Source organism: Ischnura elegans, chromosome 4 (assembly GCF_921293095.1).
Source record: "Ischnura elegans chromosome 4, ioIscEleg1.1, whole genome shotgun sequence".
NCBI lineage: Eukaryota > Metazoa > Arthropoda > Insecta > Odonata > Coenagrionidae > Ischnura > Ischnura elegans.
The window spans coordinates 28962812-28978417 of NC_060249.1; the positions used below are offsets into that span (position 1 = coordinate 28962812).

Here is a 15606-nt window from a genome sequence, read left to right on the forward strand (position 1 = left end):
TTACGTAAATCCGTACTTACGTAAGCGATAACCGTATTTCAAATGATTACGTTAATTTTCGAATGCGAGCGCGAAGAAGTAGATATTCGCTCGTACAACCTATGGTAGAAAAAATATCGAATAGTTATAGTTTTTCACGTGCTAAAAATAACAAAGTGACCCATTTTTGTCATTCCTCGAAGGAAATTTCATTAATTTCTGTAGAAAAATCGCTTATAAATCCCAAGTCAGCAATCAACGTGAAAATTTGCAGTTCTAGCGATGGATGTGGTGGCGTATGTGGTTGCGCTCATTCCTGTACGATACAACTTGTTATACAGCAATATCTGAAGCGCCAACGCAAAGGTTCGACTTACGTAAATTTCGACTTACGCATAGTCTGCCGGAATGCATCTCTTACGTAACTCGGGGGATGCCTGTATTGAGGTTAAACTGGTTAATATTGATAAAATATTTTTAAATTTACTGAAATAAGTGATTGCAATGTAATAAGTTATAGTAAATTAAATAATGGACTACGTAAGAGTTGATATATCAGCCCACCGCACTTTTTACCCGAGTGGCAAAAGCCAATATATCGGTCCGCCGAGCTAAGAGGGTTTACAGATCAAAAAATGTGTGTATCAAGTATTATCCAATGTTTTCAGTGAAAGTTATTTGAGAATTCAATAAGGTGAATGCCCGTGCTGGAGTAGGTACATTTTTATAGTGGTAAAAGTGAATATTTGTGGAGAAAAAAGGCCTAAAAATTATCATATGACTGAAATCCTTTCTTAGCTTGGTTTCATGTAAATGTGGAAAATTGTATTTTGAATATTTTGCTGTTGCATCGCTAAGAATTTGGGCTGAATGTGAATCGGGAATTTTTATATTCATTTTAGAATCTGATTTTCTGAAAATATTTAATTTATGTACTTGTAAAAGCTGCACTACTCCCTGACATCTTCAGAGCCTATTTTCTCTCTCGGATTTATCACTGTAGAGTGCCAGTTTGCTTATGAATTTAATACTGGGAATGGTTCCTTTGGTCTCAGTTCTTGAGGTTTGAACCTGAAGCCATGTTGAAAAGAACAAGTTCCAAAAAATTGGTGGTAAAACCAGTTTGAACCCCGTCCACCCATCGAAAGTAAATGTTTTGCAGCAAAGCATAGAAAGTAAAGGTTTGAAATGATATAGTTGGTAATTTTAGTGTTCAAGTTCCAGGCAAAGAATAAAAGCTCATGAATTATATTTTTGTGGCTAACATTTATTTTATATTTTTTGTTATTACCAATCTGAATTACTTAATCTTATGTCTCATAATGTTGCTGATTTCATTATATTTTGAATAAAATTAATATGTACTGTTAATCATAGTATCAGAGGAAAATATTTTTTCCATAGAAAATTTGTTTGTGAAAGTGATAAATTAAGAACAGGAGCTGAAAACTGACTCCAAGAACTATGAAAAATGTTCTGTTGCCCTCCTCTAGTTTTTTCTTACATGTATTTTGGTTCAGTTAAAATTACTGACTGTTTAATTTCAAGGTATACCTTTTTGCCCTCTAAAATTTCCACAAAATTCCCATTCTTTGGTATTTAATGTAATATGGCATGACAAATTTTGTAAAAATTTCAGATCTGGTTTTGCATATACATATGTACCATTACCATTGTTAGAATAATTTGCAGTTTTTTGTTTGATTTAGAACTACTTTGCTATTTTTTCTGTGGAGTGTCCTCCTACCTGTAAGTTTAGTTGTGTACTCATTCTTTGTGTATGGTTTTTCTCAGATTCGTTATGAAGTGGGAATATTAAAACACTTCCCATTTAGTTCTGGAGCTCAACGGATGTCTGTCATAACTCGAACCCTGGGTGACAGAAATATGCATTTATTCTGCAAAGGAGCCCCTGAGAGAGTCCTGTCTATTTGTCTTCCTCATACAGGTAGATGTTTAATATGCATGTTGTGCTAAATATAACGATTGTCTTCAGCTTTGGGTAATATCCTATCTATTCCTAAAGAAAATACATATAAATTGTTTTTCTGTCCTCGTCAATGGTTTTGATAAACATTGTATGCTATTTCCTTATGTCTCAGTTGGAATTCATGAAGATTTTTCTGCAATAGTTACTTTAATATCCTTTTTAATAAAGCCCAGCAGGGCTATTCTACTAAACGTGGCCATACGTATGGGCGGCCGTAAGTTTCTTATGGCCTGACCCGAAATTACGGCCTATACCGATTTGTACCGATTCCACTCTCGAGGGGCCATATCGTATGGCCCGGCCAAAAGTCTTAACACCCTTTCTGCAGGCGAGTATGAGAATTATAATTGGTACTATAAGTTGGGTTCACTTTTTTTTTGCACTAGTCATTTTTGGAGAAGGAAATTTGTTCCAACATGGATACAAAATTAATTCTATGTTCCTTAACTGAAATGGACTGTTATTAAAGGATAAATTTGGATTTTCTTTAAACTCTGATCTGGCGGCAGACGCTGGAGATCTTTAAAAAAAGTGAAGAACGCCAATCACGGACGAGAAGAAGCAGAAGAAATTTGTACACAATTTGTACCCTACAGTATTATAATGATTATAATATTTGTGAATTGTACATGTAATGGATAGAGTTAGAACATGACATCCTATTGTAGTTATAATCATCTTGCTCTCCCTTCAATGGTGTAACTATTGTCTCATGGCTGCAATAATTTGCCCTCAAAAGCCATAGAAATCCAGCCAATGCACGGAATCTAAAGATGAAATTGAAACTTTAAGTTTCATTAATTTTATTATCAGAGGCTTATGTTTAGGTAGCTGTATAAAATTAAAACATCAATATGAGACTATCATTCTTTCCTTGATTTATGGACGACATTTATCCTTTACGCATCGACTTACTGAGGATTGCCTTACTGCCAAAAAAATGTGTTGCCCTATGTTTCTCCCTCATGAACCGTAATGCTACGAGAATCTTAAAATATAAAACATTTAATATTGTGGATATTTCAAGCTACCTACAGCTTTTCGAAACAAGTAAGAAATCTGCTAGCAAATGTAGCACAGAAAGCAAATAAAAGCCCGTTTCTCCGTTCACTTTAACAGAGCATCCAATAAAAAAGTATTTCTAACTTTTTAACTACAAGCAAACTTTTAGTTCATCCACTATATCTATTTACGAATTAAGTAACAACTTCTTTTGACGCACGGAAAGATTTAATGAAAATATCCTCAATCGTATGCGAACGGATTACACGTATCCTGTATACTCCTTCTTTCCAGATGAAATCGGCGTCTTTATTTTATGTATCTAGCCAATGCCCGTTGAATCCGTATATGTGCTCCCCCGCAATATTAATATATTTCTTGAAACAATCGCTATATAATCGATGACACTTCGTAAGTTTCTTTTATAACTCCTTAGGCGAGCAATGTTATTTCGTATGGCCCGAGTTATGACCGCCTCCTAAGCAGGCCATAGCATTACGGCCTTTAGGCCATAGCTACCGCCCGACTAATGGCCTTTCGCTCGGAGTAGAATCGCTCGAAGCCATACGTATGTCTCGAGGCCGTAGTTATGGTCGATTTCGACTTATAGCCTGGCCATACGATTGGTGGAATAACCCTGCAGAAGTGATAAGAAATCATTCAATCATAGTTACGAATGCAAAATAGAGTGAGTTCTTGTCTTTATGAAATCTCAAGCAAAGTTCCTTAGTTATGAATCTTTCCGATATCAATGAAAGTGTCCAAGATAGTGCCCCTGTAAAAAATGAAGAGAATGACCGATATGGTTTTGACAATTACAGAATTATATCTCTTAAAAACTCCTCTCTGTTTTAAGAATGGTGTAAATTCCATTGGTAACCTATTTGGATAGGTGCAATCTTCTCTCAGGAAATCCAGATGGATAAAATTTGTTTCTGTATTGCTGTATGATATTGGCTATGTACATGAAGATTGAACTGTAATGCTACCTTTATTCTATGATAATACTGCCTATACATATGATAGTATTCCTTTGAAAATTATTTTCCAGAAGAGCAACATAATTTTCTTAAAATTTATTTTCTATGGTGTGATTAAGTGTGGTATATGAAAAGCTATATTCTAAATAACTCTGTTCTCTGATAAGTAAACAAATGCACGTGTAACCATGTTACTCTGCTGCATACACAAACTCATTGGAAACCTTTTGTGAGTGGTCCTAAGTTGGCTGAAGTGATCATTTATTTAAAAAAAACCAATTGTTTCACGTAATGTAATTTATAAGTTGATGAAATAGTTTTTATACCATCATTAAACACTCATAAGTCAGTGAGTTTATCCTTAAAAATCCACTTTAATACTCAAATGATAATAATTGTGAAATTAGCTTTAGATTTGGCTGCAAGTGAATTTTTTATATTGTGAGGAAATTATTAGAATTTATCTTTTCTCATCTACTCAATTTTATGTTATAGTTAACAGTAACATTCTCCATCTTCAGGAATACAATTATCTTGAGACACAACTTGCTTTCCATGTAATAATATTTGTGAAATCCTCTTAAGTTTGGATCAGAAGTATGCTTTTAAAGGGAATTATTTCAAATGGTGACTTTCTAATTGAAAAATAGGCCTCATGGTTTGCCAAAACCAATATTTTTTTGAGAATGCATTAACTCATTATCTATATATTGTTCATTAGTATTTTTTATTTCAGTTCCACCCAACTTTCATGAAGTATTAATGGACTACACATCATGGGGATATAGAGTTCTTTCATTGGCCTACAAACCATTTGAAAGAAAATTTTCCTGGCATCATGCCCAAAAAGCTAAAAGGGATCAGGTGAATAGCAGTTTTATCCTTTATTATGGTACTCACTTCTCTTCTATGAAGGATTACTGTAAGCTTTCCTTTAGTAATTATCCATTTAGGTCTATACATAACTGTAATGATATTGAGAATTCCTTGAATTCATAAGGTGTTTAGCATCCCTTTTCTTCAATGACCTTTGGTAGTGATAACCGTAGGCGGATATAGGGGGGTGGGGCAGGGAGGCACTTCCCCCCCCCAAGACGCTTAAAATATAGGAAAAAATTTTAATAGGGTTATCGTTACGTTTGCTTTCTTTTGTGTACTTCAGGGCCTCAATTTTTTAATTTCGTATTAACACGTTCGCGGCTATCGTGAAATTTGCCGTTTCTTCCCCGTGGGCGTCAATTTTCGTAAAAATTAAATCGATCCAATCATGTTAAAATTAATGCACACTTCTTTGGTATAGTTGAAAATGATGAATTGCAATAAATTTTGGAAAACCTATGCACCGATATTTAGTAATTAATTAATCCCCTTTTGCATATGCAACCATGCATTACACATTTTATTTTCTTTTGTTTTTATTTATAGTCACCTAAAATACCTTCAAAATGGAAACAATGAAATAATGTATACACTTACTATTATTTTAAGTCCAGAATGCAATATTTAGCTATTAATTAATCCCCTTTTGCATATGCAACAACGTATTACACGTTTTATTTTCTTCGAAATTTATTTACTGTCACGTAAATACCTTCAAAATGAACAAATAAGACGTGCTTTTAGATATGAAAACGATGAAATAATTTATTTACTCTTCTTATAAGCCCAGAATGAAAGCATTCAGTAATAAGTATCGGAAAAAATTCGGTATTTCATAGTTTTTTTGCAACTGTTTCGAATTTATCTTCTGAGCCTTCATTACACTCTTTCTATTTTGCTATGATGCCTTGCTTCGGTTTTATTGCTTTGGGAGCAAAATGCAGCGGGAGGAAATCAGACATCTCGTTCCTACTGTCATTGTTAGAGGTTCTATGCTTTCAGAAAGTCGTGAAAATGATTATCCCCAAAAGAACCGGGAAAACCTCTACCTTTGTGACGCTGGCGACCGACCGCTCAGTCCGTAGCACCCTATACGAAAAAATGGCTTTCCCCTTCTATCGCCTTTCGGGGTGGACGTTCCATGGGATTTCGTAGACTCAAGACGGGCCTAACCGCACTTGTCCGGCGCTTCGAAAAGGCTAGGGCTGACGATATTCCGCACCCAACCTCACGCCTCCTAGGAGAGGGGTGGTGGTTGGGGCGGAACCTTTGAATCTATTATTTCCATAGCCTGCGGATAAGAAACCAAATTATTATTGGCATAGGTTAAGCTTTGCTTACAGTTTTATTGCAGGCAGACCCACTCGTGGGTGCAGTTATGCAGTAAGCTTACCCACAATTGGGTGTTGCAAGTAACCCTTAGGAGGCTAATCCCCCGATAGTTTCGTTTTTGACTAATCTTGTGCGGTATTGCTTCTCACATAGTGGCCTTGTCGCAACAACGCAATCCACACGTCGAGTTTCAAATTAGTCGAGCCGAGCGGAGGGCCTTACATGTACAGTGGTGACAAAATTTTCCTTGCAGTGAGAGAAGAACTTTCAGTCTTGGCCAATAAACGAGTGGCACTAGATATGCGAGTCTAATTTCCTTGTCTTATTGTGGAGCCGTAATTATTGTGTTATTAGTGACAAAGAAAAATTAGAGGAGATGGCTGACTCAGATGCATCTCAATTTAGTTCTGACTCCGATGATTCATACATTCCATCCGATTTCGAAGAAGATATTGAATCTTCATATTCAGAGGACGAAATTGGAGAAGATTCACCTGAAGAGGAAGAGCATGTCGCGTTATCAAGCTCCGATGATTGGGGAGACCTCACCAATGGTACAGATGGTACCTTGGAGAGGTCGATTACATTTTAGGCAGTACCTGCCTGGAAAGTCTCATAAATATGGAATAAAATGCTACAAACTATGTATCCCTGACTTATTCACGCATAGTTTGCAAGTGTACTCTGGGAAAAGTGAAGTGCCAAACACGAAGGAGAAGGTTGGACATGGACACAAAGTTGTACTGCAACTGATGGAGGGACTTTTTGATGCTGAGCGGACATTGTACATTGATAATTTTTAAACAAGTATGGGCCTAGCTGAAGACCTTTTGGGTAGGGAGACCTATGTTTGCGGCACAATGCGGGCGAATCGGAAAGGTAATCCACCAGAGGTTCGTCAAAAAAAGTTGAAAAAGGGGGAAATTATTGCAAGGCAAAATGGAAAAGGTGTTAGAATGATGAAATGACAGGACAAAAGACCACTTATGATGATATCCTCCAATCCCGACCTTGGTGAGATTTTGCAACCAACCACGTCGAAATCTAAGCGAGGGGAAATAATGAAACCAAAAGCCATCATAGTCTACAATAGCGCGAAAAAGGGGGTAGACATTTCCGACCAAATGTCTGCTTATTATAGTTGCATCAGACGATCTCTCAAGTGGTATAAGAAACTGGCATTAGATGTGCTTCTTGGGACATGCATGGTGAATTCATGGGCTATATAATAATTATGGCCAAAATAAAAAAATAGAAATGCTGAATTTTCGAGAGAAAGTTATTGATGGATTATTGAAAGAAGATGTCGTCTTTAGCGATGTGGCTGGGGGAGGTGTTCCAGCTTCGAGGAAGTGGAAGTCCTTACACAACCTAAGTAAATATGAAGGTACTGCAAGGATAAGTAGGAAGAGATGCCTCAATTGTTACGAGAGAATACGTAAAGAAAAGGGAACGAAAGAGGCAAGCAAGAGGGCAAAAAAAAAGTGAACACATTTTATGAGGAATGTGATGGACACTAGGCCGGCCCTTATTTTAAAATGACGGCAACCCGTGCCCCAAGGGCCCTAAGTACTAAGGACCCTCAATTAAGTTTTTTGGGGTCGAAAAAGTGCTATTCTTATGTAAAACGTAAAAGTAAAGCCCATAGGGCCAATTTTCTGTTTGTTTTGACCTATCTCTAAGCGTGTAGGAGATATCGTGCGTCGTAATGCAATCCCCCCCCCCAAGGGCGCCACCCCGCACCGCGGCACCGCTGAGGTACGGCCCGCACCACTTACTAGAGACTTCCCCTCAACCCCCTCCCCTCCCTCGGCAAAGACTTTGCTCACACTGGCAATATCTAGCCTCTGAAGAAATGTGCTTACCTTAGAAAGAATTTAATTGCCATAACAACACTTCCAATCCAAGAGATCAATTTATTTTCACTCTGTCCATTAATTTCCGCACATTAACCAAAATAAAATCCATTTTCATTGTAATTCTAATTTTTCACTGACATCCCATATTTGGCAATTAAAGTGCCTTTCCGCACGTAAGGGCAGTATTGCGATGAAAAGTCACACTTACAGTTAGTAATAAATTTTGAAAGCCCTCTTCCTTCAACGTGAATGCCTAAAAATCTTGAGTTAGTTTCACCTCTCTCGCTACACTATCATTTCTCACTTGATGACCCAGAATAATTTGCAAATTGTTCTTGTACGTTCATCCCATTCTCGCATGTGCACATCAAAGAATGCAATGCATATTTACAATGCATTAAATAGCTTTCTCGAATTAGTATTGACAAAATTTGGTATAGATACCTTTGTCATGTCTTTATGTTTGTAGAATGCCTTCTTCAGTGGATCATATTTTCCTTCACATGACCACATACGGCGTATCACGTTTTTCTTTTCACACCTAGAAATGGATCCGTCAAAGAATGATCGGCCTACCAACTCCTCACTCATGTACCCCAAGTGGTTTGAAAACCTCTTTTGTGCTGCTTTCGCTATTTCCAGGCTAACACTTTCGTAATTAACAAGTCTTTTTAGGAACAGCGGGTCACTGCTGGAAGCTAATGCAGCACAAGGAGCGGAGAACCACAACTTTTCCTTTCTTCTTGAATATATTGTAATCTATTCCACCCATAACTGCATTTCGTTCTCCTCTTTATTTGGTAAGAACTTTATTTCTTCAGCCCAAGCACATTTATCCGAGAGATTAACTGCACTTTCCTCCTCGTGTGTCAAAAATTCAATGGTACCGCTCCTTGCAATTTCAAACAAATCATCAAGTTTTGTTACGAAAGATTCTCTTCTCTTCATCTCCACTGTAGTTCGCGCTCTCTTTATGTCGTTGCACGCTCATCCATTCTTTGCGTCATTTTTCTAGCTTTTCAATCGCCTTATTTTCCGTATTTACAGGTATTCTAGTTTTGTACCATGGATGAGACGCATTTCTCACGGTTTTTCTCGCACCAAGTCTTACAAATTTCGAACCAGTACACAGAAAACAGAGAGTACTTCTCTCACTCTTGGTAAATTTGAGCCGAGTATTTCTTCACTTTCTTTTCCAACCAGTTCAATGCCTGGATTTAGTCTTGATTACATGCCTTTCCTTGTTGGTCTTTTGTAATGAACGTCACGTTTATGATAAAGAATTTATTTCACCACTTTTCTCCTTACATCCTAAAAAACTTAGCACCTTCTATCCTTTGCACACTATACAAAAGAACTATCGCTTCACATAGTGATCTACATCCGTGAACTGACTGCCTCGTTTCTTCTTCCTTGAATATTTCTATCTACTGTTGGGGCCCTGGAAGTCCTGCTCATTCCCTTAATTCCTTTATAATTCATAGACACAATTGTATCAGATGCTTATAATATTTTGTACATAAATAGCACTTTGGAACAAAGCCTGCTGGAATGGTTCGCGGCCGTATGGCGGCAAAAAATCAAGGTTTAAGGGGTCGGTACCAAATACATAGGCGTTGAAGGGTTAAAATTGACATTATAGGCTTTAACAACATTAATCATGACACAAGAGGAACAACCTATTCAATTCTGTACCACTAGCATGTAAATCTTGTCATCAGGAGCAAAGTCTTTGCCGAGGGAGGGGAGGGGGTTGAGGGGAAGTCTCTAGTAAGTGGTGCGGGACATACCTCAGCGGTGCTGCGGTGCGGGGAGGCGCCCTAGGGGGGGATTGCATTACGACGCACGATATCTCCTAAACGCTTAGAGATAGGTCAAAACAAACAGAAAATTGGCCCTGTGGGCTTTACTTTTACGTTTTACACAAGAATAGCACTTTTTCGACCCCAAAAAACTCAATTGAGGGCCCTTGGGGCACGGGTTGCCGTCATTTTAAAGTAACCAAATTTTAACACGTGAATATAAACCTCATTTGGATCATTTTGAGACTAGGAAAACATAACTTTTTGCAATTATGAAAAATAAGGGCCGGCCTAATGGACACCCTACAATGTGCTTGGATTGTTTCAACAAAATTCACCATTGACATTGTCAAAGAAAATAAGTGAATATGTTGAAAATAATGTAAATAAGTGATTATATTGAAAATAGTTTGAAATTATATTTGAGATTCGGCAAATTTTCGTTGTGCTCATTTGTATTCCCCATTTAGAAAATTTTTTCCATTGACCCAATTAGGATATCCAAACTGAAAATTACATTTATTATAGTTTTGAAATGTTATCTCCATTTTTGTTTTCGATCTAAATAATTTTTCGGTGTGTGCTACCTTCTAAATATCTACGGAAGTGGAACATCTTCGATATGTGAAAGCCATGTAATTGAAACGGTGAGTGTAGTAGTATTTCAACGTGTAATCAAGGAAGGTAATCGTCCTTGTAGGGCCATCTTACAGTCTTATTGAAAACGAAAAAAGCATTTCTAGCGATGCATAATGCCACGTAAATAGTAGGAATATTTTAGTTAACCTATCTTCGCTGTAAAATGTAAATAAAGCCAAACCAACTTGATTTATATTTCGATATACTTTTGATAGACGATGCAAAACATAAAATTTACGTCTAGAGATTGCCGTGTCATAGAAAATAATGGCTCAATAACGAATCAACTATATGTAGCTCTCGTCTACCTTCAATATGACTGCAATATTCTTTATTTTCTTTTATTACTGAATAAACTTCATAAAACTGCCTGTGGAATTGATATGAATGAGAACTTCGTACGCAACACAACTAGAATTTTTTAAAACCCCTATAATCGACAGATAGGTAACCCGCAATGCAAGAATTATGTATTTCATAAAATTATGGAAGTTGATTACCGATGATCGAGTTCATTTGAATATCTTGCCGATTAGTTAAACTAAAATTGAAAATATTTCACGCACAAATGCAAATACAACATCAAATACTGAATCTTTACATCATTGCCCGTCATTTTACTTGCTACCTTTCTTCAGGCAAAAAGTTTGGCTTGGCATCAGTAAAAAGTTTACTGAAAACACCTTCATGGGCGATGAAGAACGTAATAAGTCCTTCCTCATGGGCGTACGTGGCCAGAAGCTCCTTTAATTCGCATGGGAAACGTGACCACCGGTGGGTCATGCCGCCCATAGAGCTTAGAAACGCATGACCCACCGGTGGGTCATGCCGCCCTGAACGTGTTAATAACTTATATTCAAATAAAGAAAATATTTTGTACAGTAATTGTCATACATATGTTGTTTATAATCTCATATTTAAGAAGATCGTGTGCCTGTGAGGCCCTTGGTCCCCCCACTCCCCCAAGAAAAAAATCCTGTATCCACCCTTGGTGATAACTTAAATGAGAGGGGAAGTATGTATGTATTTTCTAAATAGCAAGACTTTCATAAGAAGTTAACTACAAATTCCAAACACAGTGCTGAAAACCCATAATTCTGGAGAGATGATGTACAGGTTAATGATGCAAACAACTACTTTGAAGCATAATGCTGCATATAACTCCTTTTGTCCAACAGGCTATGCAACGTATTGCTTTCTAATTTCTCCTGGCAATACGTTCTGCTTATGATGTTTATGACGTTACGGAAATGAGAATCACTTTATAGCAGTATTGCAATGAGCGGATGGTAGTCATTTTGATGTGATGAAGGAGACATAGTCCATTGATACATGTGTATGCCTACTATTCTCTCAGAATTTAATATCAATCCAAAGTTGAATGATTTCGTTAGGATTTTATTCTAATCTTCTCATTCTTCAACTCTGAAAAGAAGTGGGAGTTTTTGAGCGTTGAAAATACCAGCACCTTGGCTATCTTGTTACAATAGTTTTCGTATCTTTGTGATACTTTTCGTGTCCATCAATTTTATTTTCATCATCCTATCATGCTGGCCTCGGTGGCGTCGGGGTAAAGTCCTTGACTGCCAAACCAAAGGTCGCAGGTTCGAGTCCCGCCTGGGTAAGTTACCCTTATCCAGGGCATGGGCGTGTGTGAATGTCCTTCATTTGTATTCCCCATTGTAAAGGCCGTAAATGTGCTGTTTATGGGGTAATGGAAATAAATAAATAAAATAAATAAATAAATGTGGATTTGTAAATGTCAGAATTGAATTTTCAGTGACTTTTTGTTTTATGAGTTTTCAACTGATTATGATTATAAGTGCCTATTTTTTTGCCTTTAGACATGCGAGAAACTTTCCAAATAACTTTAAAATACTTACCATGCTACTTTCTTCCTTTTATAATTTCTTTTGACTTGAGATGTGTGCAGCCTGCCCAATGGTAGGTCCAGGAAAAAGTGAACTTGTCCGTGTATAATGATTAGAAAAACTCTTATTTACTACTTATTTAAGCTTTGCTAAGTTTGTAAAAGTATTCTGCCTGATGCAGAAAAAAAGACAGAAAAAGGATTCGGAACAATATTTTACTGCCAATATTGGTCCATGAGAAAATCTTTTGCTTCCTAAGGGCATGTTATTATAAGTCCTAATTGTGACACAGGAAATTGAAAAACACCAAATTGTGCTCCACTTTTTATATTGCGAGTCGTATGTACTTGGAATACCCACAGCTTGCCTGCCTACAAGTATAATTTACTGTTCCTTGAATGGTTAAATGCAAATCAACTGTCAGACTCTGCCTATGTCCAAGAAAAGATGCTAGGTTTGAAGGAAAAAATGAGGAAATAGGAAAAATGTGAGTAATTATCAGTGAGAGAGCTTATTCAAAGGCATCAAATAGGGATTATCTTATGTGCCACCACTATGATGACTTGTAAAAATTACTCTTAGGGAGGCTAACTGAGGCTATTTCATCTCTTAATTATATGGTGAATAGAAGGGACAATCCGACTCAACTCACTGATGATGCATGTATATAACTCGTTGGAATTTGTGTAAGAATAAGCTGCTTTCTGGAGGGAAACTTTTTCCCAGGTACAAATAGTGGTGATGCAAGCTTTGTTGGGATTCTTTTTTCCCATAACATGTACATGAAAATATTTTGGTAATTTTAGTGATCAAGCTCTCAAATTCCTGGAGTCAAATTTCCTCATAGTATTTGTCCTCTCCTCTATCATCTGTATAAGATGATGCTGAACATAATGGTGGTTTCAACCAAATACATATGTTACTGTTAATGGTGATCACATAATTTGTAGGTAAATGAAATAATTTTTCCAGTGGATTGTGATAAAATTCAGTGGTAAGTCCTTGCATACTGATTTTGATTAATCTATTTCAGATGGAGAAGGATCTCATATTTCTTGGTTTTCTAATAATGGAAAATAAATTGAAACCGGAGTCTACTCCAGTTATCCATGAACTCAAAGATGCATCTATACGCTGTGTTATGGTTACAGGTAATGTTGCCTTTTTTTGGTTTTGCATTTAAGAATGGAATGAGTTGTATGACTCTGATCCTGATGGGCCCTTGTCTGATTCCCTAGAGATAGTAAAAATTTAGTTGTGCAAACTCTTTTTTTCACTGAATAGAGAAAAATTGTCTTCTATGTAGTGATCTTTGGTCAGGGTTAGGTGTTGTCTTAGTACAGTGAAACCTTGATCTATCGTTTTTCAGGGGGACTGCGGTAATGTTTGGCTAGGTTGCCTATGTCCCAGGAAACAGGATTTTGGCGCGAAATTATGATATTATTTAAAGGATGCAAACAAGATTTTAGCTGATTACTGGAAAATTGGTACATACTTAATCGAAACACTTAGGTCATATTGTTGATTCGACTAATATCTCTTTCAAATATCCTAAAGGAAAACGCCACCTTGCTAAAAAATGTTTTCACTCCACTCTGCATTTTCACTGCTATTATGGACTTCTGTCTGATGTAAAAATCATTATCCATCAAAAGCCATTTCAAGTACCTACACATATTTACGAGAGCAATGTGCATGTTATGCCTATAACAACCGCTTTTGCCAGCGCAGTGATTGGTTGTGACTTGGATCACAAAGGCCAAAAATGCTTGTAGCCCGGATTCTTTTCTTCATCTTCAATTATTTTCAGTCCATCTTTTAAAGTTCTCACTTGTTTCTTTGGAAGGGCCATGGTGCAAAGGTGAATAAAAATAAACTAGTAAAAATGAAACCTGACTTTATTAAATCACCCGGAAAACTCTCAATGGCTCAAAGTCCACTCGGCATTTGCACTGCACTGCACCCTGGAAAGTACGGAACCACTCATACGAGGTGAAGTTTGGCACTGATGCTATCGCATATGGTATATGCAGCTTCGTATGATTGCGCCATGAAATTTTTTGTCCTAAAGAGAAGGCAACTTACCCACTCATTTCTGAATAGCTTGTCGCCAGATGAGCAGATGAATTCGGATTGCTAGTAGGGAGAAACAAAGTATCCTGAGAAGATATCCCTTTGTCAGTAACTCTGACAAGTGAGCCTTATAGTATAACTAGTAAATTATAACCTAATGTCCTGTTTCAGAAAAAAATGCCTCATCAACTGCCAAGAACTCCAAGAAGTTCAGCTGCGAAAATATCAAGTTTCTCCAGAAATCTCAATCATATTTTTTCAACTATATATTTCCTTGCTTAAAATTCTTAAATAACGTTAGAAATATATCATGTTTGGTCTCATTCTTTTTTGAATTACGTGCACATTACTAATATTTCAATCTAATAAAAGTATAATACCAATTGCCGAAATTCACTGTTAGACACCTTTTGGGCTAATACGTGATTCATGCATAAGTTGACCTTTAGAAAGTGGGAACTTTGAAGCAGGTTGGCTGAAAAAGTGGGCGAGAATGGGAGAGGAGTGAAACACGTTTCTATTATATATGATTTTACACTTTCCCGGCGAACAACTTTAGAAAAATCTTCTCGGGATACTGCGCGGGTTAGATTATTTAAGAGCGCCGTTGTTTCGGGTACCGACTCGCTACCCATTCTCACGGCTACTCAAACTTGAGTTGGTTCTTAGGCGAGCGACCCCCTTGAAGCCCGCAGTCTGAAGGGCCTTTCTGCATATGTCATGCATACTATTCAAAGATCATTTAATGAAGTTAATGCTTAGAAGTTTTTTTCAAAATACTTGTAAGATTAGCTGTGATTACTAATATTAAATTGAAGAGTAAAAATGCACAACCTGTTATTTTTTACAGTAATGTACATACTCAAAGTGGGATTATGTCAGATTGGAGGATTAGATAATTACCGATAAGTTTATGAATAATTGTGAAGATGACATGGAATTTGCGACAGGTGAATGTTGAGAAATAAGGAGGGGCAAAATATTGATGTTCTAGTCCAATTGTAAAAATTGTGCCATTCCTATCCTTAAAATCCAGTCACTTTTGATTGATATATCCTCTCAGGTGGTCCACGCCTGGAGACTCGAATGTGGTTTAGTTTACGACTGGAATGTTGTACTTGAGCGAATGCCATCATGTCTTTTATGTCAATGATTGGAATAGCTGTGACTCCTTGGGATAACAATGTGGTGTTAACTCTT

The 15606-nt window shown here is 37.0% G+C and overlaps 1 protein-coding gene across 2 annotated transcripts in view; it reads left to right on the forward strand.

Moving 5' to 3' along the window:
- The window catches only part of LOC124157211 (polyamine-transporting ATPase 13A3-like), a 57060-nt gene that overhangs the window by 33015 nt on the left and 8439 nt on the right, over positions 1-15606 (forward strand). For both annotated transcript variants that reach the window (XM_046531757.1, XM_046531756.1), the window contains 3 exons: positions 1774-1927; positions 4688-4815; positions 13367-13484. In XM_046531757.1, coding sequence (XP_046387713.1) covers positions 1774-1927; positions 4688-4815; positions 13367-13484 — 400 coding nt within the window. The remainder of the gene's footprint in view (positions 1-1773; positions 1928-4687; positions 4816-13366; positions 13485-15606) is intronic.